The 23,252-nt window shown below is 36.0% G+C and overlaps 1 protein-coding gene across 4 annotated transcripts in view; it reads right to left on the reverse strand.

Moving 5' to 3' along the window:
• Positions 1-23,252, reverse strand: part of DENND6A (DENN domain containing 6A) — a 65,619-nt gene that overhangs the window by 37,529 nt on the left and 4,838 nt on the right. For 3 of the 4 annotated variants that reach the window (XM_037040732.1, XM_037040730.1, XM_037040731.1), the window contains exons 2-4: positions 17,051-17,089; positions 16,901-16,943; positions 302-414 (exon numbers count right to left, since the gene is read on the reverse strand). In XM_037040732.1, coding sequence (XP_036896627.1) covers positions 302-414; positions 16,901-16,943; positions 17,051-17,089 — 195 coding nt within the window. Of the gene's footprint in view, positions 1-301; positions 415-16,900; positions 16,944-17,050; positions 17,090-19,544; positions 19,625-23,252 lie in introns of all 4 variants that reach the window. The other variant, XM_037040733.1, reaches the window with a different exon arrangement.

Genomic DNA, 23,252 nt, shown 5'->3' on the forward strand with positions numbered 1-23,252 from the left:
ATTTTTGACTCTGGATGATATTAACTGGTATAGTACCACCCTACCTCCACATCTGAACAGAATTATTCACAAATGAAAGAAATAAATTTCTATAATTCACAATGGGCATTACGTTTCAAGAACAGTAACTTTATAAAGTCTCTTTCATTCACACACTGAATCTTTATGAATCAGACTCAGGGAATCCATCAGTGTGCTATATTGACAAAACAAAGGCAAAATATTTCTGAAGGCTATAATAAGTAACTGAGTTTTAAAGTTTCCTCTCACATGGACATTCTTCTATTACTATTTTTCCAACCTTTAAGTAAACTGGTAAATCTTTGTCAAATTGATCCAGGAAACAATGCAGTGACACCCTTCTGCCAGAAGACTGTCGAAATCTAAAACAAAACTGGGTATCTCCAAGACAACCTAATGAAAACAAAAATAAATGAAATTAAGGACAGCACAGTGTAACACGTATTTATCCAGTTTCATCAAATGTTAGAGTGGCAGGGGTCCTAGAAACCATTTACAACCATTCTGTCATGTTTTAGAAAAGAAAAAGAGGAGATCATGAGAGTCCAAGTGACTTGCTCAAAGTCATCTTCACTGGTTAGAGGCAAAGCCATTAGTAAAACATGCATTTGAACTCTTAAGTCCCTCTATTATTTTTCCTATTCCATTTTCCCCATGTAATTAAAATTTTTAAAAAACTGTTTGTATGTAATGCACTCACAATACAATAATGAGCAAAAGAAGCCAAGTACAAAATTATACATATTGTTCAAATTCATTTATATAGTTGTTTATTAAAAAAACAGGCAAAACTATAGTGTTTAGGGGTACATGGTTGGGTAATAAAACTATAAAAAAGCAGGAAACTTACTACTATAAGAACTAGGATAGTGGTGGTTACATTTGGGAGGGGACCTGAGGGGGTCTTTTGGAGCTTATATATGTTTTGTATTTCACAATGAGACTTTTAAAAATGACTTTATTCATTTCTTTTTTAGAGAGAGAAGAAGGAAGGGAGAAAGAAAGGGAAAGAAACATCAATGTACATGAAAAGAATCAACTGGCTGCCTCTCACATGGCCCCATCCAAGGACTCAGCCCACAACACAGGCATGTATCCTGACCAGGAATCGAACCAGCAACCTTATGGTTTGCAGGATGACACCCAACCCACTGAGCCACACAAGTGAGGGTTACAATGAGACTTTTTAAAACAAGACATCCTAATGGAAGAGGCCAATGATAAACTTACTACTTTAATCATTTTAATTAAAAATAAACTTTTAACCTTTAATCATTTTAGCAAAACACTTGAAACACGTTAACTTTACCTAAACTGTCAGGCAGTAATTACAAAAAACTGTGAATACTATAAAAAGTAAAAGACACATGAAGTAGCTTATCACTCAAATTTTTCCTGCTTACTATATTTAAAATTAATTAGATATTATTAAATATCAAATGTACTCAGGACTTTATTATTACTTATCATTATGCACAGAAGTACTTTAGCACATGAAGTTCTCAACAAAGGAAGTAGAAACTTGATAGTATGTTTGGGTTCTTTAAAAAGCAACCCAGTATGTATACCTAAATTCAATTATAGAAATTAATATATCTTTGGTGGTGCAGGGAAGAAACAAGGGAAACTGCAAGGTGGCTCATCTTAGTTTCTTTACTTTTTTTTTTTTATTTTTAGAGAGAGGGGACGGGAAGGAGAAAGAGCGGAAGAGAAACATTAATGTGTGGTTGCCTCTCATGTGTCCCTTACTGGGGACCTGGCCTGCAACCCAGGCATGTGCCCTGACTGGGAATCGAACTGGTGATCCTTTGCTTCACAGGCCCACGCTGAATCTGCTGAGCTACAGCTAGGGCTAGTTTCTTTACTTTTTAAAGCAGATAGCTTAAATACAAGGAAAACAATTGAAACCTGAAAAAAAAATACTTCTAGCACTGTTTTAGTTCAACAGATGTATATGCTGATGGTTTACTTTTTCTTTTTAGAAACACTGTCTTTTTAAAAATCAACTGAGAAGTACAAACTAATTTCTCTGAGACATTAAGATAGAACAGGAAAATGCAATGGATTTTAAGAAAGAAATATTGTAGCATCTGAAAAATGCAAGGAATGCTAAGCTTTGTGGAAGGGAAATAATGAAGCTCCCTTAGCCTTAAACCCCTACCCACCTGGCTCCATTCTCAAATCATGGGCATGCTGTGAGAACTTTCCAGTGACCAGCTGCACCCACAAGCTGTAAAGAATTAGTCAAGAAGCTACTTGAGGAGGGCAAAAAGGCTTTAATAGAGTCCTTGTGAATTGAGGTAAATGGTTCCCATTTTATGTCTTAATAATCTGTCCATTCACGTATGAAAGATTATTAAAGGATCAACTCCTAATCTGATCTTGTCGAGAACCTTTGTTCTCCATCCTGACCTCACCATTATTATCCATAGGCAAGGAGGCATTACAGATTGGCAACCAGACTTTTCACATTTGCCTTGCAGAAAATGATACTTTAGGGGAAGAGCAATCCTGATTCCCCACAAGCTCATTATAAACAAATATATATGGTCAGTTTATCTACTAACAAATGACTGCAGTTCTACATACACAACATAATGATTACATGTGAAAGATGGTTAAATGAATGTATTCTTCAGGAAAATGTTATGATCTGAGGAAAAAGAAGCCACAAGCAATGGGATCTAGTCCCAGGACCATCAATAATTAGCCTTCTAATTAACCTAAGGTTGTCAATTTCCTTAACAAAAAATAAGGGGTACCATGAGATCATCACTTAAAGTCACTTCCAGCAGTTATATTCAATGATTCTCAAATAAAAGCCTGTAAGAGACCTACAACTCTACTTAACCAAGAATCAAGTATCTTACCCAATATATGCACTAAGAAAGCAAAAAATCTACAAAGCTCGAAATATACCTACAAGTTATGCTATGCGTGTCACAGCTTTCTGACTAGCATAAAATTGAAATGACATTTTAAAGGAAATGATTTCTTCTTTATATTAACCAAGGTATGAAGATTAATTTGCACAAATTTTAAGATTAAATGACAGTTATCTAAGGAAAATACACCTTACCATTAGTTCTTGATGAAGAGCAGCATAAACCCTTTCTCATGACAGTACCAAGTGTTAAGGAAACAAAAAATCTGCTCATTAAGACCCCACAGCTTTAGAAAAAGTTCTATTTAAATTAATCTAACACAATCTTTACTAGCCTAGAAAACCAAATAACGCAACATTTTATTTGGGGGGTATCTCTGGTTTTTTAATTAATTAATTAATAGCATGTTCACTTCACCATAGATTCATAAACACACTCCATTAAGTACATGTGCCAAATTATTCTTAATCATTTCCCTTTGGTTAGTATAGAAGTAGTTTCCATTTTTCTTCTTTTTTTTTGAATTTCATTGATTATGCCATTACAGTTGTCCCAATTTTTCCCCTTTGCCCTATCCCACCCAGCACCATCCATTCCCTCTGGCAATCCTGCCTTAGTTCATTTCCATGGGTCATGCACGTAAGTTCTTTGGCTTCTCCACTTCATACACTGTTCTTAATATCCCCCTGTCTATTCTGTACCTACCAATTATGTTTCTTAATTCCTGCATCTTTTCCTTCATTCTTCCCTTTCCCCCCCTCAACTGATAACCCTCCAAATGCGGGTTATCATATCTATGTGGTTTATCATCTCCGTATTTATGATTGTTGATTTTGCTTGTTTGCTTAGTTTGTTTTTTAGATTCAATTGCTGATAGTTGTGAATTTATTGCTATTTTAAAATGTATAGTTTTGATCTTATTTTTCTTAAATAAGTCCATTTAACGTTTCACATTATAATGGCTTGGTGATGATGAACTTCTTTAGCTTTACCTTGTTTACGAAGCACTTTATCTCCCCTTCAATTTTAAATGATAGCTTTGCTCTAGAGTAATCTAGATTGTAGGTCCTTGCTTTTCATCACCTTGAATACTTTTTAAAATCTTATGTTTTAAATAAAATTCTCATAGTTTTATTTTAAAACAATAAAATAGAAAAACAAGACATATCTATTATAACATAATACATCATATATTCATATAATGGAACATAAAGCAACAATAAACAAACTGTTTCTATCCTCAGCACATTGATTAAGGCTCTGAAACATAATGTTGAATAAAAAAAGGCAGACATGAACTAGTACATTTTAGATGGTTGCAATTATATAAAGTTAGAAAAAAAGCAGAACTAATTAGTGTTAGAAATGAAGGTGGTATTTACCATGAGAAAAGTGGTGACTGGGAGGAAGCAAAAGTGGGAGATTTGGTAACATTTCATTTCCTGATTTGCATGTTGGTTACATGGGTTCATTCATTTCACAAAAGCTTCATGCACAGCCTTTTGATATGCACACATTTTTGTGCAGGTTATATGTCAGTAAAAAGTCTGTTTTTTTTTAAACAAAATAATTACCTACAGCATAGGAAATAGAGTCAACAATATTGTAATAACTATGTGTAGGGCCAGATGGGTAACAGATTTATTAGGGTGGTCATTTTGTAAGTTATATAAATGTCTAATCACTGTGTTGTATTCCTGAAACTAAGGTAATATTCTATGTCAATTGTAATTTTTAAAACATTATTTTTTAAAAATGTACACTAAAGAATAAAACAAAATTACAAACTTAGCAATTTGGTTTTAGTCATGAAACATTATGTGTGATGAACATGAAAACTGATTTTTTTCTATTTTTAAGTTGTTCAAGTACAGTTGTCTCTATTTTCCCCCCACCACTTCCCCACCTCCCAACCTTGATCCTACTCCACTTTGGAACTCTCCATGTGTTCTTTATACTATACATGTTCCTTGATGACCCTGCCCATTTCCCCCACATTGTGCCCTTCCCTATCCCCTCTGGTTATTGTCAGTTTGTTCTTTATTTTGATGCCTCTAGTTATATTTTGCTTGCTTGTTTGTTTTGTTCATTAGCTTCCACTTTTAGGTGAGATCATATGGTGTTTGCCTTTCACTGTTTGGCTTATTTCACTTAGCATAATGCTCTCCAGATCCATCCATGTTGTCATGAAGGATAGGAGCTCCTTATTTCTTTCTGTTGCATAGTATTCCATCATGCAAATGTACCACAGTTTTTTTACCCACTCATTTCTGACATGCACTTAGCTTGCTTCCAACACTTGGCTATTGTAAATTGTGCTGCTATGAACACTGAGGTGCATAGGTTCTTTTGAATTGGTGTTTCAGGATTCCTAGTATAATCCCAGCAGTGGAACTGCCAGGTTAAAAGGCAGTTCCATTTTTAGTTTTCTCAGGAAAATCCATGCTGTTTTCCACAGAGGCTGCACCACTCTGCATTCCACCAACCGTGTACTAGGGTTCACTGTTCGCCACCTCTCCAGCACTTGTTCTTTGTTGATTTGCTTATGACAACCATTCTGACTGGAGTGAAGTTGTATCTCATTGTGGTTTTAACTTGCGTATCTCTGATGGCTAGTGTTGCTAAGCACCCTTTCATATGTCTCTGGTCCTCTGTATGTCCTCCTTAAAGCACTGTCTGTTCAGATCCTTTGCCCATTTTTTAATTGTGTTATCTGTCTTCCCGAAATGGAGTTGTGTGGATTCTTCACAGTTTGGAGATCAAACCTTTGTCCAAGGTATCATTAGCAAATACATTACTGTATACGTTGGTCTCCTTTTCATTTTGCTGATGTTTTTTATTAGCCATGCAGAAGCTTTTTATTTTGATGAAGTCCATTTATTCTTTCCTTTATATCCCTTGCTCAAGTGGACATACTCGTGAAGATATTGCTGCATGAAATATCTGAGATTCTCCTGCCTATGTTCTCCTCTAGGACTTTTCTGGTTTTGCGACTTATATTTAAGTCTTTTATCCATCTTGAGTTTATTTTTGTGTATGGTGTAAATTGGTAAGTTCATTTCTTTGCATGTGGCTGTCCAGATCTCCTAACACCATTTGTTGAAGCGGCTATTTTTACTCCACTTTATACATCTGCCCCTTTTGTTGAATATGAATTGACCATAGAGACTCGGGTACAGTTCTGGCCTCTCTATTCTGTTCCATTGATTTATATGTTTGTTCTTATGCCAGTACCAGGCTGTTTTGATTACAGTGACCTTGTAATATAGTTTGATGTTAGGCAATGTGATCCCTCCTACTTCGTAGTTCTTTCTGAAAATTGCTGTGGCTATTCAGGGTCATATATAGTTCCATATGAATTTTAAATGTTTGTTCTATATCTGAGAATTATGTCATTGGTACTTTAATAGGGGTTGTGTTGAATTCATAACTTGCTTTGGGAAGTATGAACATTTTGATGATGTTAACTCATCTAATCCATGAACATGGTACCTGCCTCCATTCATTTGTGTCTTCCTTAATTTCTTTCTTCAGTGTTACGTAGTTTCCTGAGTACAGGTCTTTTACCTCCTTGGTTAGGTTTATTACTAGGTACTTTATTTTTCTGGTTGCTGTACCAAATGGGATTTTTGTTTCCGATATTTTCCTGTTGGTATACAAAAATGCCTTCAATTTCGAATTATTCACTTTGTATCCTGTTTTGACAAATTCACTTCTTAGCTCAAGTATTTTTTGGTGGGGTCTACTGGATTTTCTATGTACACTATCATGTCATCTGCAAACAATGACCATTTTCCTTCATCCTTTCCAATTTGGATACCTTTTATCTTTTTCTTGTCTGCTGTGGCTAGGACTTCCAATACTATGTTGAATAGAAGAGGTGAAAGTGGATATCCTTGTCTTGTTCCTGACCTTGGTGGGAAAGTTTTTAGTTTTTGCCCATTGAGTATGATGTTGGCTGTAGGTTTTGCCTATATGGTCTTTATTAAGTGGATGAATGATCCCTCTATTCCCATTTTGCTGAGTGTTTTTATCATAAATGGGTGCTGTACCTTCTCAAATGTTTTTTCCACATCTATTGATATAATCATGTGATTTTTGTCTTTCCTTTTGTTTATGTGATGAATTGTTTATTGATTTGCAAATATTGTACCATCCTTGCATCCCTGGGATGAATCCGACTTGGTCATGGTGTATGATCTTTTTAATGTATTGCTGGATGTGGTTTGCCAATATTTTGTTGAGGATTTTAGTGTCTATTTATCAGTGATATTGGCCTATAGTTTTCCTTCTTTGTTGTGTCTTTATCTGGTTTTGGGATTAGGATGTTGCTGGCTTTATAAAAAGAGTCTGGGAGTTTTTCATCTTCTTAGATTTTTTGGAATAGTCTGTGAAAAACAGGGGTTAGCTTTTCCTTAAATGCTTTGTAAAATTCTTCTGTGAAACCATCCAATCCAGGGCTTTTGTGTGCTGGGACTTTTTCCATTACTGCTTCAATTTCATCAGCTGTTATTGGTATGTTCAGGCTTTCTGCTGCTTCTTCATTCAGTTTTAGAAAATTATATTTTTCCTAGAAATTTGTCCATTTCACCCAGGTTTTCAAATTTCTTGGCATACAGTTGTTCATAGCAATTTCCTACAATCCTTTGTATTTCTGCGGTATCAGTTGTAATTGCTCCTCTTTCATTTCTGATTCTATTTATTTGAGTACTCTTTTTATCTTGAAGAATCTGCTTAAAGGCTTGTTGATTTTGTTTATCTTTTCAAAGAACCAGCTCCTGGATTTATTGATCCTTAAAATTGTGCTTTTAGTCTGTATGTCATTTAATTCTGCTCTGATCTAAGTTATTTCCTTCCTTCTACTTGCTCTGTGCTCTCTTTGTTGTTGTTCCTCCAGTTCTTGTGGAGGTAAGGTTAGGGTGTTTATTTGAAATGTTTCTATCTTTTCTAGGCAGGCCTGTATCGCTATGAACTTCTCTCTCAGGACTGCCTCCACTGTTTCCCATAAGTTTTGTATTGTTGTGAGTTCCTTTTTATTTGTTTCCATAAACTTTTTTATTTCTTCCTTGATCTCATTCTTAATTCATTCATTGTTTAATAGCATGCCATTCAATCTCCATAAATGTGCTTTTGAGTTTTCCCCTTGAGATTTCTGGTTTCAGTCCCTTGTGGTCTGAGAATATGCTTGATATGATTTCAGCAGTCTTGAACTTGTTATTGGTTTTGTGTCCTCTCATGTGGTCTATCTTTGAAAATGTTCCATGTGTATTTGATAAGAATGTGTATTTTGTTTCTTTGGGATTAAAGTTTCTATGTGTCTCAGTTAAGTCCATTTGATCTAGGGTATTGTTCAATGCTACAATGTTCTTGTTTGTATTTTGTTTGCAAGATCTATTCATTTTTGACAGTGAGGTGTTAAAATCCTTTAGTATAATTATGTTGTCATCTATATCTTTCTTGACAATGCCCAAGACTTTCCTCATATATGTAGGTGCTCCTATGTTGGGTGCGTATCTGTTTATAATGTCTATGTCTTCTTGGTGTATTCTTCCCTTGAGTACCACAAAGTGTCCTTGTGTCTCTTTTTATGGACTTTCTTTTGAAGTCTGTTTCATCTGATATAAGTATTGCTACCCTGGCCTTTTTTCCTTGTCCATTTGCTTGGAGTATTTTTTCCAACCCTTCACTTTCAGTCTCTGTAGGTCTTTTGTTCTCAGGTAGGTCTCTTGTAGGCAGCATATGTGTGGGTCATGTTTTCTTATCCTTTCAGCTACCATATGTCTTTTGATTGGAGCATTTAATCCATTTACATTGAAGGTTATTATTGATAGGTACTTATTTATTGCTATTTTACTCCCTTTGGACCTGTGTTTCTCTTTCTCACTCTCACTCTTTTTCTTCTCTTCTTAAAGGAGTCCCTTTAGCATACCTTGCAGTGCTGGTTTGGTGGAGGTATATTCTTTCAGCCTTCTTTTGTCTGGGAAACTCCTTATTCGGTTTTCCATTTTAATTGAGAGCCTTGCTGGGTAGAGTAATCTTGGTTGTAGGCCTTTGTTTTTCATTACTTAGAATATTCCTTTCCAGTTCCTTCTGGCTTGTAATGTTTCCATTGAGAATTCAGCTGCTAGCCTTATCTGAGCTCCCCTGTATGTTACTTCCGGTTTCTACCTTTAAGATTATTTGTCTTTGAATTTTACCTTTTTCATTATATGTCCTGGAGTGAGCATCTGTGTGTTCATCTTAATTGGGATCCTCTGTGCTTCCTGCATTTGTGTGACTTTTTCTCTCATCAAATTTAAGAAAGTTCTCCATCATTACTTTTTCAAACAAGTTTTTTATCTTTTGTTCCTCTTCTTCCCCTTCTGGTATCCCTATTATATGGCTATTATTATGTATTATGTTGTTCTACAGTTCCTTTAACACCTCTTCGTTCTTTCTGAGTCTTTTTTGTTTTTCTTGCTCTTTCTGGGAGCTTTTCTACCTTGTCCTCCAGCTCACTGATTTGATCCTCTGCTTTATCTACCCTGCTTTTGATTCCTTTTGCTGTGTTCTTCAATTCAGAAATTGTATTCTTCATTTCCTCTTGGCTCTTGTTGACATTGTCTATGCCTTATTTAACACTGGTGTAATTAGCAGTAAATTCCTTGCAGCTTCCCTGTAGTTGTTGGTAATTCTCAATGAGGTCATTGAGCTTCCTGATAACCATTGTTTTGAACTCAGTATTTGATAGCTGACTTGCCTCTATTTCATTTAGCACTTTCTAAGGATTCCTTTCCTTTTGTTTGGGGTTGTTTCTTTGTCTTTCCATTATTTGTGAGACTGTTCGTGTTTGCCTCTGCTTCTTAAATTGATCTGTTTTGACTCCCTGAGTTTATGGTGTGAACTCCTATAGTAGGAGACCTGTGAGATCTAGTGGGGCAGTCTTGTTGATCTGCTGAACTTGATGCTCTGGGATGCCCTTTATGCTGGCTCTCTGAATGTAAATGGGCTTTGATTGCTGTTGGGTCATTCTCTGGTGGGTCCTTCCCTCTAGCTGGTTGACTGAAGGTCACTCCGCTCAGCACATCTGGTATGCTGTTGTGTAGGTGCTGCCAGAACAAAACCACAAAACCCCAGGAACACAGCCACATCACAAAAATAACTCCCCCCACCCCGAAATCCCACTATCAACAGTAAAGGAACTGGTACTAATAAGGGAGTAAAGAGGTTAAGACTATTATAAGAAGGGAGAGAAATAAACTATTGTACAAAATCTAGTTACTTAATAGGCACAAACTTGTTCAACAAGAAATGAATGTTAAAAAACTGTGCAGGAAAGAAAATATCAATAATCATGAAAGAAAAACCATAGTGGGTTTCATCTCAGTAGCCTCTAGTATTTACCACTGTTTTTTCTTTCCAGATCCATCTCCAGTGATTTCAGATGTTGACCCTGTCTGACTTTAGGCAGCCTCCTCTGAGACTGCCAGGAATCTACTATCTGTGGCTATCTCCTTCAGTTGTTAATCTAGTCACTCTGCATTCAGCAGTCAGGCTTAAGCCCCATAGGGCTGGACAGAATCCCTCCTGGTGTTGGAGCTATTGTTTTTCCTCCTGCTGCTGCTGCTCTAAGGGGAGTGGTTGCGGGAGCACAATGGCTGCTGCTGCATGGGGGCTGACTCAGCAATGGGATCCCAGAGTCTATTCTCTCAGCTCTCCCCAAGGTTTCCGTCTCACGTCTCTCCTCAGTTGTTTCTAGCCCACTCAGCCCCTGCCTTTGCTGGAGCCCAGGGTAAATGGCTGCAAATGAAAATTTGTGCATTGGCACTTTAAACAACTCTTTGTGTCTCCAGCTGTCTGTCTCTGGCAGTGAGTAAACCTGCCACTTTTCGCTGCTGGTTGTTATATGTATGATTTTGGGGCTCCAGTGCTCTAGGCTGGGGATCCCAGTTTAGGGTTTAGACCCCACACTTCTCAGGGGGATCCAATCAGTTGCTTAATTATTCCTCTGATGCTGCTGCCGCCTCTGGGCACCCTGCCAGCCTTCTCAAGTCTCCACCGCATTCCTTACCAGTCAGTTTGTCCTGAATATGATTCTTTGTATCCAAGATTATTAAAAGGCTTCTCTCTCACTATTTTTCAGTTGTTTGTTCCAGGTGATTTCTCCACAATTCAGTTGTAATTCCAGATTGGTCCTGGGAGGAGGTTATTGTGGCTTCTTCCATTTTCTCTTCCACCATCTTGCCTCAGACCACTTTGAATACTTCTTCACAGCCCTTTCTTGCCTGCAAAGTTTCTTTTGAGAAATCAGCTGACAGTCTTATGGGAACTCCTTTTGAGGTAACTCTCTGCTTTTGTCTTGCTGCTTTTAAGATTCTCTCTTTATATTTAACCCTTAGCATTTTAATTATGATGTGTTTTGGTATGATCCTCTTTGGGTCCATCTTTTTTGGGAGTTTCTGTGCTTGCTGGACTTGTATGTCTATTTCCTTCCACAAATTAGGAAAATTTTCATTTTTTCAAGTAAGTTTTCAATTTCTTGCCCTTCCTCTTCTCCTTCTAGCACCCTTATGAAATATTCGAATGTTGGTACATTTGAAGTTGTCCCAGAGGTTCCTTAGCCTATCCTTGTTTTTTTTTTTTTTTGATTCTTTTTTCTTCCTGCTGTTCTGATTATTGTTTATTTCTTCCTTATGTTCCAAATTACTTGATTCTCGGGTTCATCCACTCCACTGTTGATTCCCTGTAGATTTTCTTTATTTCACTCAATGCAACCTTCATTTCTGCCTGGGTCTTTTTCATGAAGTACCCACTGAGTTCTGTGAGCATCCTAATAACCAATGTTTTGTAGTCTGTATCTTGATAGATTGCTTTTCTCCATTTTGTTTAGTCCTTTTTCTGAAGTTTTGTTCTGTTCTTTCATTTGGACCATATTTCTTTATCTCCTCAGTTTGGCAGCCTCTCTGTATTTACTTATACATATTAGGTAGAGCTGCTTTGACTCTGTCTTAGTAGCATGGCCTATTGTAGAAAAGCACATCCATAAGTTGGATGGGGGAGAGCCTTAGGTAATCACCAGGGTGGGACAACCAGTGTGAACCAGGTTGATAAAGTCTCAAATATGGTGTTTCTGCTCTGTTTCCCTGTGTGGGGTCTGCTCAGAAAAGGGACAATGGATGGTGACCAGCCTTCAGGGGTTCCCTTCTAGCTACTGCCACAGTGCTGGAGCCCAAAGGGAGTGAGTCTGCATAAGTCCTAAATCTGTTTCAGGCTCTTTAAGAGGAAGACACCCAAGAATTCCTTGGTTTCTCCCACCACCCCAAACGACACTGGTTTTTACCACCAGAAGTTATGGAGACTTTCCTTTCTGGCACTAGAACCCTAGGCTGGGTGGTCTGATGAGGGGCTGGGTTCCCTCACTCCCAAATGAGGTATCCCTCACGATTTTTATCCACTACACATAGATGTGGGACCACCTATTCCGTGTCTCTGCCCCTCATATGCATCTGAAGGTGACTTCCCAAATTCCTTTGTTGTAGGACTTCCATATAGCTCAATTTTCTGATGATTCTGGGTGTTAGTTGTTTTGTATTTTAGTTTTAATTTTTGCTATTGCTGTAAAAGGAGACGAGCCATGTTTATCTATGCCTCCATCTTGTTCAGTCTAATCCAATACTCTTTAAACCAAAGAAATTTCTATAATCTTCCCCCACCATCTGTTTCCAAATAACTAAATTCTAAAACAGAAATCAAAGAGAATCCTGGATCAAAATTATTTTCATTATTTTGTCACTATTGCATAAGTTATTTTTCCCTTCCAATATATGAGTTGATCACTAATACTCATTAAGTGCTTACTTTATTCCAGGTACTGTTCTAAATGCTTTAGACATATTAACTACTTTGGTCATCATGCTTCTCCAGTAACTCCCATTACTATTCCTTTTTATGAGGAGCAAACCAAAGCACAGAAAAGTTATGTAACCATCCAAAGAAATAAATCTGCTAAATGGAAGAGCAATAATTTTAACCCAAGAAGTGTAACTCTGGAGCTGGTCCTCTTGACCACTACTACATCATATTGGCTCTTTCAAGTCAAAACAGACTTTAAAATACTACTTCCATTTACATAAAATATCCAAAACAGGTAAATCCATAAAAACAGAAAGTAGGTAAGTGGTTGTCCAGGATTGTCGTGGGAGACTTGGGTGAGGAAAATAGTGTATAGAGTTTGTTTGTTTGTTTTACAATATAAGCCTTTTTAAAAAAAGATTTTGTTTATTTATTTTAGAGATAGGGGAAGAAAGGGAGAAACAGAGAGAGAGAAAAATTGATATACGAGATTCACATCAATTGGTTACCTCTCACATGCCCCCCACTGGGGACATGGCCCACAACCCAAGCATTTGCTCTGACTGGGAAATGAACCAGATATCTTCCAGTTCGCAGGCTGCCACTCAGTCCACTGAGCCACACCAGCCAAGGCAGAATATGGAGTTTCTTTTTGGGTGATGAATATTTTCTAAATTTGACTGTAGTGATAGTTGCATGATGTTGTGAATAAAAAAAATCACTGTACTAAAGTGATTAGTAGTAATCACTGTAGTAATCACTTTGTACTAAAAATCACTGAATTATGTATTTCACATGGGTGATCAGTAGCTCAATAAGGCTTTTTTAAAAAATGTTACTTCTGCCCTGGCTGGTATAGCTCAGTGGATTGAGCGCGAGCCTGTGAACCAGACGATTACGGTTTGATTCCCAGTCAGGGAACATGCCTGGGCTGCAGGCCAGTTCCCAGCAGGGGACACATGAGAGGCAACCATACATTGATTTCTCTCTCCCTCTTTCCTTCCCTTCCCCTCTAAAGATAAATGAATAAAATCTTTAAAAAAAAGTTACTTCTCTGCCAATTGGGGAGGTCAAAAAACAAGCCCTTCTGAAAAATGCCTCTCAGATCATGGAATTCTTAAACTCATTGTACTCTGTGCAATACAGTTCATTCAAGTAAGCAGCCAGTCCTTTCAGTCATAGCTCCTCCAATATGAATGCAGTGTGGTATGCCAGAAGTCTCATTTCATTTTAAAATATCAAGGGCACAGAGTATTTTGCAAGCTTCTTTTATATCTACCAATTACACTGAGATTACAAAGCTAAAGGTAAACATACTTCCTGTAACTAAAATATCATTTAGAGATTTGAGGAAAAAAGCTTACATGTTTTTCCTAAAGGGAACAGACAGTTTTAAAGATTATTTGTATATTAGTACAAGTACAGCTATAGAGCAGATCAGAATGCATAAGATGGAGATAAAACATGACACCTCAAGCACTAGCCCTACCCTTCCTTAGCCTCCAGTTCTTTGTAGTCACTCTCCCTGTGATTAAAGTGGTCGAGTTGGAACTGATGACAAACAGGACTTTTAACCTAGTCTTCTCCAGGTGTAATCCATACACTGATGCCAGTCTACAAATTCTTATAACTGGTCCATCATGAATTAAATATCCAAGTTGAGAGTAAGCATTTAGAAACTCTTACATCAATTTGATAATGTCGTGACAAATCTGGAATTTTACTTTGCATTTTTCTGTCTTCTCCCCTCATTTTCTAGTAATTCCTTTAAACTGTATTTTATAAAAGCATTGGCCTACAATGTGGGAAATTAAAAAAAAAAACCAACTGGCCTTTCAACTGGTGGTGTGAGAAGCACTGCTTTTGGCACTGGGAAGTGTAAAGCACATGATGATGTCCCTGCTATTAGAAAGAAGAAATCTGTTGAGACAAATATTGTCTGCATCCACCAGAGCAAGGATTAATCCTTCTCTTGAATTCATCATTACCTAAAACATTACTAATGCTGAGTTTTCTCTATGGACATGTTTAAAATACAGTGGTTATAGTCCTTGGGTCCCCATCACAGCTTAAGCCTCAGGAATGCCTGTATCCAAATGATGTCAATGATAAACAATAAGGATAAAAAAAAATCCTGACAAATAGTTGTCAAAGAGTAGGCATACTTTAAACTTGGGCTCCTAAAGATAAAAGCCATTCAAATGAAATAAGAGATAGAAACCTAAAAACAAACAATTTCTAAAGTCATAAGATCTGGGGTGGGGGGTGTATGTGTGATGGTAGGGGGTAGAGGAGGTACAGGACTGGCGAATCATTCTAATGGGAATCCCAAAAGTATTCCTCTTTACCTGTATAGCATAACAGGGTCTAAATGTTCTTTGGCTTTTTAAAAGCATGCACCATGAAAACAAAACCTAGACTTTCCTAAAGCTACTCTACTGTGCCTACATTTCCTTCCATGACAATACAAGCTATTTCAGGAAAAAATTAAATCCATTTCAAAGTTGGCACAGTAATCCCAACTTCCATTCAACTTAAGTGAAACAAACTCTTTGAATATTCACAAATAAGAATAGTGATCTCAAATACATACAAATCTCATAGTCTCTTGCTATCTAGATTAACATTCATCTGTTAAGAGGGCAAAGTACCTATTTTTAAAATCTTCTGTCAATTTTATTTCTAAGTTCTAACCATTCTTCAAATAAAATGAACCACACTTCATTCGATGCAGATCTTATTTAAAAAGCATTAAAAAACATCTGTAGGTCACTCAAATTTCTGAAATACTGATCAAATTTTGATTTATATAGATTTACACTTGAGATTAACTTTCAATAAGAAAATGATGCATGGATGGGGTGGGCTGGGATCGGAGTAAAAGACAGAAAACTGTACTTGAATAACAATTAAAATAAATTTTGAAAAAGCAAAAATAAAAATTATACCCCCCCCCCAAAAAAAGAAAGAAAGAAAGAAAATGATGCATGGAGAGACTAACGACAAAACTGGAAATGGAAAGGCTATCTGAATACCATATAATTAACTTCTGAGCCTTGATGTTCATGTAGAGATATGAAAATGCAAGTAATCCATGAAAACCAACTATGGTCTGAGAGAGAAGAGTATACAGTAAATTCTACTGGAACTCCAATCACATAATCAGCTTATCCTGCAATCCACACAGCTCAGCTTACCCTGAGCCCTAGAAGTCCAATCCACCACTCACCCCACACAAAACTGCATGTGTGGACTTTGTAGGCAAAACATATTAAAGGATTCCAATAATTCCACATCAGAATAAACACCCTACTGGGCTTTCTCAAAGGCAACTTTTTATTTTATTTTACTTTATTTTTTTTTACCATAGTAGCACATTTTTTAATATATTTCATTAAAATGAGCTCCAAATGTTTTAGAAGTAACCTCAAAAGGAAAGGGAACTGAACAGTCTTTGCTTCATAGGCTTCTAACTCCTGTGTGTGTCATCATAGAAGCAGAATGTTTTAATCACCATAAGTCTGACAAGCTGTTTTGGAATGTTCTGATCACCATAAGCCTGTCAAGCTCTTTTAAAAATGAAACACAAGAGGTAACCTGAATGATTTCAACAATTAAGACCACACAAAGGGAAAGTTTGAAAACAACCAGGAAAACCAAGTCTAAAATAAGAGCAAACACTTATATGGTGTTATCTAGATGTCTATTTCAAGTACTTTACATATATTAACTCAAATATATTACTGAAAATAACTTGTGGTCATGGCTTTAGAACCATATTCATCCCATTGTTTTTTAAAACTCACTTCTTTTACAGAGTTCTTGGAAAGCTCTCACTCAAATCCTAAACTAAAAGTAAACTATTTACTACAAATACCTAAACATACTAATGTCACTGATTTTCCATCTCTTCACTAGTTCAACAGTTTACTGCTCCTTGGTGTTTTACAACATTAAAAAATAATTATTTTAAAAGCTGAACCAACTTCAATCAACAAGACATTACTAGACATTATATAACTAGGAATCAAAATCACTGACTTGTTGATCTGAAATTGAGTTTGCATACTAATATGTTGTTTCAGTCGATTTCTATATATTAACAGTATAATCAGTATTTTTAGTACAAAATTCAACAGAAACACCACATGAAAAATAGTTACCTGAATTTGAATCTGGAAAAGACAAATAGCAAATATTGGTTTTCTGAAAAAGAAAACAAAAGCTATATATATATATATTAATACAAACACACACACCCCCCCAAAAAAACTAACAAACTGTAGACTATACAGAGCAATAGTTTTACTTACTTCTCTATCAGTGAGTTTGGAATGTTGAGGATAAATTACCTAGAAGAGAAAGAGTTAAAATTTTGTTAGACAAATATACTGAGTGTATATTGTAAACATTAGTAGGTACTTTTAAAATATTAGTTGACTATGGTCAAATAGTTTCAAGAAATAGTTCACAAATTTTAACAATCAAACATGAGAAGCTGAGAGAATTGAGTAGGATTTATATTAGGCAAAAAGAAAATCTTTTTGATTCAAAGTTGTCTCTAAGAGATTGGTGAAATTTTGAGTTATCAAGAATAATTTACCAACTGAATTACCAATAACTGAAAGCTTACTGAGTCTTTTCTTCAAGCAATAATAATTTTACTGAGTTCAAGAAGTAGTATAACTTACTAACATCTTATTTTAAAAATGAAGAAAAAATAATTATCTGCACTTGAGGAAATTTCAAAGGCTGTCTCCTACCTTAAAACACATCCCAATTCCCTTAATCATTGCATTTTAGTGTCTGCAGTAATCACAGCCACCTTGAAGGAAACTCCTGCCCTATACCCCCATTAAAGGAAGGCAGACTAGGCCATAACAGCTACTATGAAAAGAAGCACTAGTAAACACCAGTTGCAAGGGCACCCACTTCATAAGCCAATCAACTGTTTGGATGTTGTTGGGTAGAAAAATACTGCCCAAAAGAATATCAATGCCTAAGTGGACCCATGTAGATTCTCTTGAGAATGTGAAGAAGAGATGGGATTAGGAGCAGTAGGTTAGCTAGAGGCTGACAACAAAAAGGAGAGAAAACAACACAAAAGAGTAGCTAAATTATGTGAATGTTGGGTTGCTAATGGGGGGGGGGGTCCATGACTTCCTATTTTTAGAAGAATCCATGAGTTCTACCAGTCCCCAGAGCTGCCTGAGAGCCTGAAAATCTTCCCTTTCCAGAAATAACACATTGTAAAATCACATTAGAGACTGTATTAAAGTAGTCTCACATATTTATTTCATTTATTTAGTTCTCACAACAATAGACAAGGCTAGTAGCATATACCCATTTTATGTATAAGAAAACTAAAATGAGAGAAAGATAGGGAGAATACGTACTTAACGAGCATCTTTTGGAGCTTTTAATTTTCACAACCCTGTCAATTCTCCCCATATTTACCAAAGAGGGAATGAGTTCACAGTCGTTAAATAACTCTCCCGAAACTTGTCTAGTAAGTGCCAGAGTTAGAACTTGAATTTAGGTCTGGTTCCAAACTATACAAGCCCCATTCCTCACTGCACCTATAGTAGTGATCACTAACATGCATCCACAGCCCTATACCCAGATCTACGGGAAGGGTCCACAGAACTAGTATGTCATATGAAAACCACCCACTACTCTTGAAATAGAGAATGACACCAAAGCATATTCTCTCTACTTACCCTGCTTTGTATCCCATGTTCTGACCAACCTGACTTAACCTCTGTCTCCACAATTCACGAAGTCAAGAACCTGTTCTCTTTTGTTACCACTCTTATCTTGACACCTAGAACAGTCTCTGGTACATAGCAGACACTAAAAAAATATTTCTTCAATCAATTAAGACCATTCAACAACTCAGTATTTAATATATAATTCTTCTTTATGTGTAGATACATCTCCCTTGAGACCTTTTTACCTTGTTCCTTCAAAGCAGAAATGGCAAGCTTATAACCTATTTAGCTATACAAGTATTTTATAAAAATCTCATTATACCTAAGTTACCCTGGAGTTTGCCTGTCTAAAACACTGGTAAGTTTAGTGGCCTGTGATGGCTTAATCTTAGGCTCTAAAATAAGTTTTATGTAAGTGCCCCTCAGACTTTTATTTCTTGTGATTAAAATATCCACTCAAAAGCAAATACATAAAGTTTCATTTTTTTTCTTTTACATAATCACAGTGGTTCCTTTGGACTTTGGTTTCATATGGTTTAAAAAATATTGGTATGTTTTACCTATGTAAAAGTAACTTAAATATAAATAACATATATGTGTGTGTATGTATTTAATAAGTTTATATATGCTATATAAATTTAAGTAAGCTAAAAGGATATAAGAATTACATAACTATCAAGTCTGCCTTTCAAAAACTGTTTGTACTAAACTGCCAAACAGAATTCTCAAATTTCACTTTAATGTACTCTGTTAAGACTATCCAGCGTTTTATTCTGGAATAGATATATATTTTTAAAAACAATGTATTATTATTTGTAGTAACTATCCAAATGTTCACTCTATATTTAAGATCAGAAAAATCCAACTTGATTTTAAAATCTCAATTAAACCCCATATCTAAAAATAACAAAAGAAAAGTAACCACTAACAAGTATCTTCACCTGCACAAATTTTAACAGTTCCTAGAATTATTTTCTATGTACATACTTTATTTCATGAAAAAAAAAAGTTTAAATGTAAGTTTGGGCAATCGCTGTTAGTCAGTTAGCTACTGATACCTATACAGAAATAATCAACTATGGATTGGCCCCAGTACCTGGAGATGCCTCTCTGCTTGAAGTTTTCTCTCTCCACAGCTCAAGTCCAGGCATCTCTGCCCCCAGGCAACTGGCATTCCTGGGAGGCATCAAAGGGGGGGGGGGACACAGAGCATCAGCTAATGTCACCCTGGCTTTGTTACCTAAAATAAGATCTCCTATGTCATAACAAATGAGGTAGAGGTGGCCAGGTATCAAGTAAAGAAAAAAGTTTTATTTGATATAATTATTAAGGTCTAAAAAATGACATAGCATATATATTTCACATTACGATAGAATAGGAAAAAAGGTGCCTCAGGAAGATATTAATATGTATACTGAAAATGGGGCTAATATGTTTTAAATGGGGCTATGCTCTTTAAAAGTATGCCTATCTACCACTTGCCCCTGCACAGTATAATATTCCCACCATACTGGGGGAATAATCATGGTCCCAGGAAAAGGAAAATTAGTAGTAACAGTTAACTTACTGCTGGTATCACTTGGACACGGAAAAATTCATGCCTACACGCACGCCAGTTGTGTATAAGTGGTGCCTGACTATTGCTGTGTGATTGAGTATCCATTTCCATCACACTTCCCACCTAGAACCCCAGGCTTGGAAGAGATTATTATTTCCCTAGAAACACCTGCCTCATCTCCTTCATAAACGTTAATTCACAAACATCATCATATCCTTAAAGAGAGAATGAATTATCCCATGTGGCATTCTTTCCAATAATGTTTAAGCTCAGACTAATCGTGAGAACATACCAGAAAAACTCAATGTCAGAGACATCCTACAAAACACCTGACTAGTACTATTCCAAAGTATAAAGGTTATGAAATACAAGAAAAGATTAAGGACTATCACAGACTAGAGAGAACTATGGAGACATGCTTTTGAAAACCTAAGAAAAGAAAGAAACCTAAGAAACCATTGCCTAATTCACAGTCATAAAGATTTATTCCTCTTTTTTCTTCTATAAGTTTTATAGTTTTAGCTCTTACACTTTGGTCTTTGATTCACTTTGGGTCACTTTTTATATGTGATATGTGTAGAGTGTTACTTTTTTTTAAACCTTATTTTGATACCTATATGCAATATAGGAACCTGGACTAAATCCTAAAACAGGAAAAGGTCATTAGAAAAATTGGTGAAATCCAAATAAACTCAGTTGTTATATTCTTAGTTTTGATTACTGTACTACATTTATGTAAAATGTTAATTTTAGAGTAAGCTGGATGAACTACTTTTGTAGTAACTCTATATAAATTTAAATAATCTCAAAATTATTATTATCTCAAAATTATTTATATATATATAAATTATCAGTAAACACATGAAAAAACATTCAACATTATTAGTCATTAGAGAAATGTAAATAAAACTATACCACTTCATATTCACTAGAAGGCTGTAACCAAAAGGACAACCCTGGCCAGGTGGCTCAGTTGGTTGGAGCACCGTCCTATACACAAAAAGGTTGTGGGTTTCATTCTCTAGTCAGGGTGTGTACTAGAGGCAACCGATGGATGTTTCTCTCTCACATCAATGTTTCTCTCTCTCTCCCTCTCTCCCTCCCTCTCTCTCTCTCTGCCCCTCCCTGCTCCCTCTCTCTAAAATCAATGAACACATCCTCAGATGAGGATTCTTGAAAAATTTTTAAGAAAGGACAGACAATAACCAGTGCTGGCAGGATACGGAGCAATTAGAATCTTTACACATTGTTAATGGAAATGTAAAATGTGCCCATACTGGAAAACAATTTAGTAAATAGACCCAGCAATTTCACTCCTAGGTATATATCCAAGAGAAGTGAAAATATGTTCATATAAAAACTTATAAACAAATGTTCATAACAGCATTATTCATAATAGTCAAAAAGTGGAAGCAATCCTTATTGCCAGCAAATGATGAACAGATAAACAAAATGTGATATAGTACACCCGCATGATATAAAATCCAACCATAAAAATGAATGAAGTACTAACACATACAACATGAATGAACCTTGAAAATATTATATGAAGTGAAAGAAGCCAGGCACAAAAGGCCACACATAATATGATTCCTTTCACATGAAATGTACAGAATAACAGAATCCATGGAGACAGAAAGTGAATTTAGTAGCTGCCAGGGGGCTGTAGGTGGAAGAATGGGTCATAACCAAAACAGGATAAGGGAAATTTCTGGCACAGTAGTAATAGTCAGTTTTTGGATCCCTATGGTAGTGTTATGGCATGTTCACTTTATAAAAACTCAAATTATAGACTTAGGATTTGTGTACTTTTCTATGTTATATTTCAATAAAAATATTTACTCATTTTAAAAAGTAGAAAAAATGGCCTGACACCACAGTATTTGGACAGGCTGGGCCTCAGTCTAAGATTCCAGCTCAAAATATGATCTAAATTAAATTATGCTACAGGAAAGCTTGATCAGTTTGAACATGGAATGGACACTGAAGAAGCATCTCTCTCAAAAAAGAGCAAAGTTTAGATTTAATTGTCCATGTTTTACATCATACATCATAATAAATACAAAAACATAAATAAAGTACTTGTGAAAGGACTAACTGGACAGGATAATGTCCCAGATTACGTCCAGATTAGGATTATACAATTTCATAAAAGAATAAGAGATTAGTCTCACCAAAGAAGAATTTGTAAAAACTATGAAGGAGCCTAAGAAGCTTGGGACACTAACATGTTACTCATCAAACAAAGAACTATGTCAAGCGACATGAAGTGCTACTAGTTCACAAGGAAATTTAAAGGCCACTATTAGTATCCTGAAAATTCTCCTATCAAAACACTGGCTGTTAAATAGCCTACCTTCCCTCTACATTGTAAACTCAATGAAAGGGGGAATGATCAAGGCTTTAACTCCAGAATATATCTGAGTCTGAATATGGTAGGTGCCCAATAAATATCTGCTCTGCAGATGGCTCAAAGACAGTACAGCAACATACAATTACATATAAATTTCAATTAAAAGAGTAAACTTGCTAATGATCAAGTACTGAAGCTATGGATCACCCAGTTTAAGAGTGAAAGAAATAAAGAAACAACCCTTCACACAACCACCTTTATCCTTCTTAGAAAAATAGAAACTGCTAAAGTAGAGAAAATTGGTGACTACTTCAGGCTCCACCCTGTGAAGAGGATAAGGGGGAATAGGCGGTGCCTCAGAAAAGCAAAAGTTGGAAAGAAAAGAGAGCCAATTCTGCCAACTGCTGTTTAACAAGAACATAAAAATTTATCTTCACCCCAAAGCAGAGCTTTATCTTCAATTTGTTTATAAAAGGCAGGGCGGGGGGAGGATATTAGTAATCTGTAAGAAATCTGACTCACACAATATATTAATAAAACTGCCCTGCTTTTTACAGATAATTTAACTGGCTTGAAATTCAGCAAGAGGTGCAATACAAACTGTACATATATACAAACAGGTTACGTCATAGAGCATTGGCAAAATGAAATCTTAATGTTTGATTCCCAGGAAGTGCTTTAAATACCTGTGTTTCACATCCAAAGCTGTATATTTAAAACAAACAAACAAACAAAAAACCCCACAAAACCACAATTCAAAGCAAGACAAAAGCTGAGGTAATAGCCAAGAACAGTCACACCCTGATTACTGAATGTGCAAGGACACTAACTACAAAAGGAACTGATATATTGGGCATGCATTAAATGACGAGCAATAATTCTTACATGCATTA

Source organism: Sturnira hondurensis, unplaced genomic scaffold (genome assembly GCF_014824575.4).
Source record: "Sturnira hondurensis isolate 20B ecotype Veracruz unplaced genomic scaffold, ASM1482457v3 Scaffold0002840, whole genome shotgun sequence".
Taxonomy (NCBI): Eukaryota; Metazoa; Chordata; class Mammalia; order Chiroptera; family Phyllostomidae; genus Sturnira; species Sturnira hondurensis.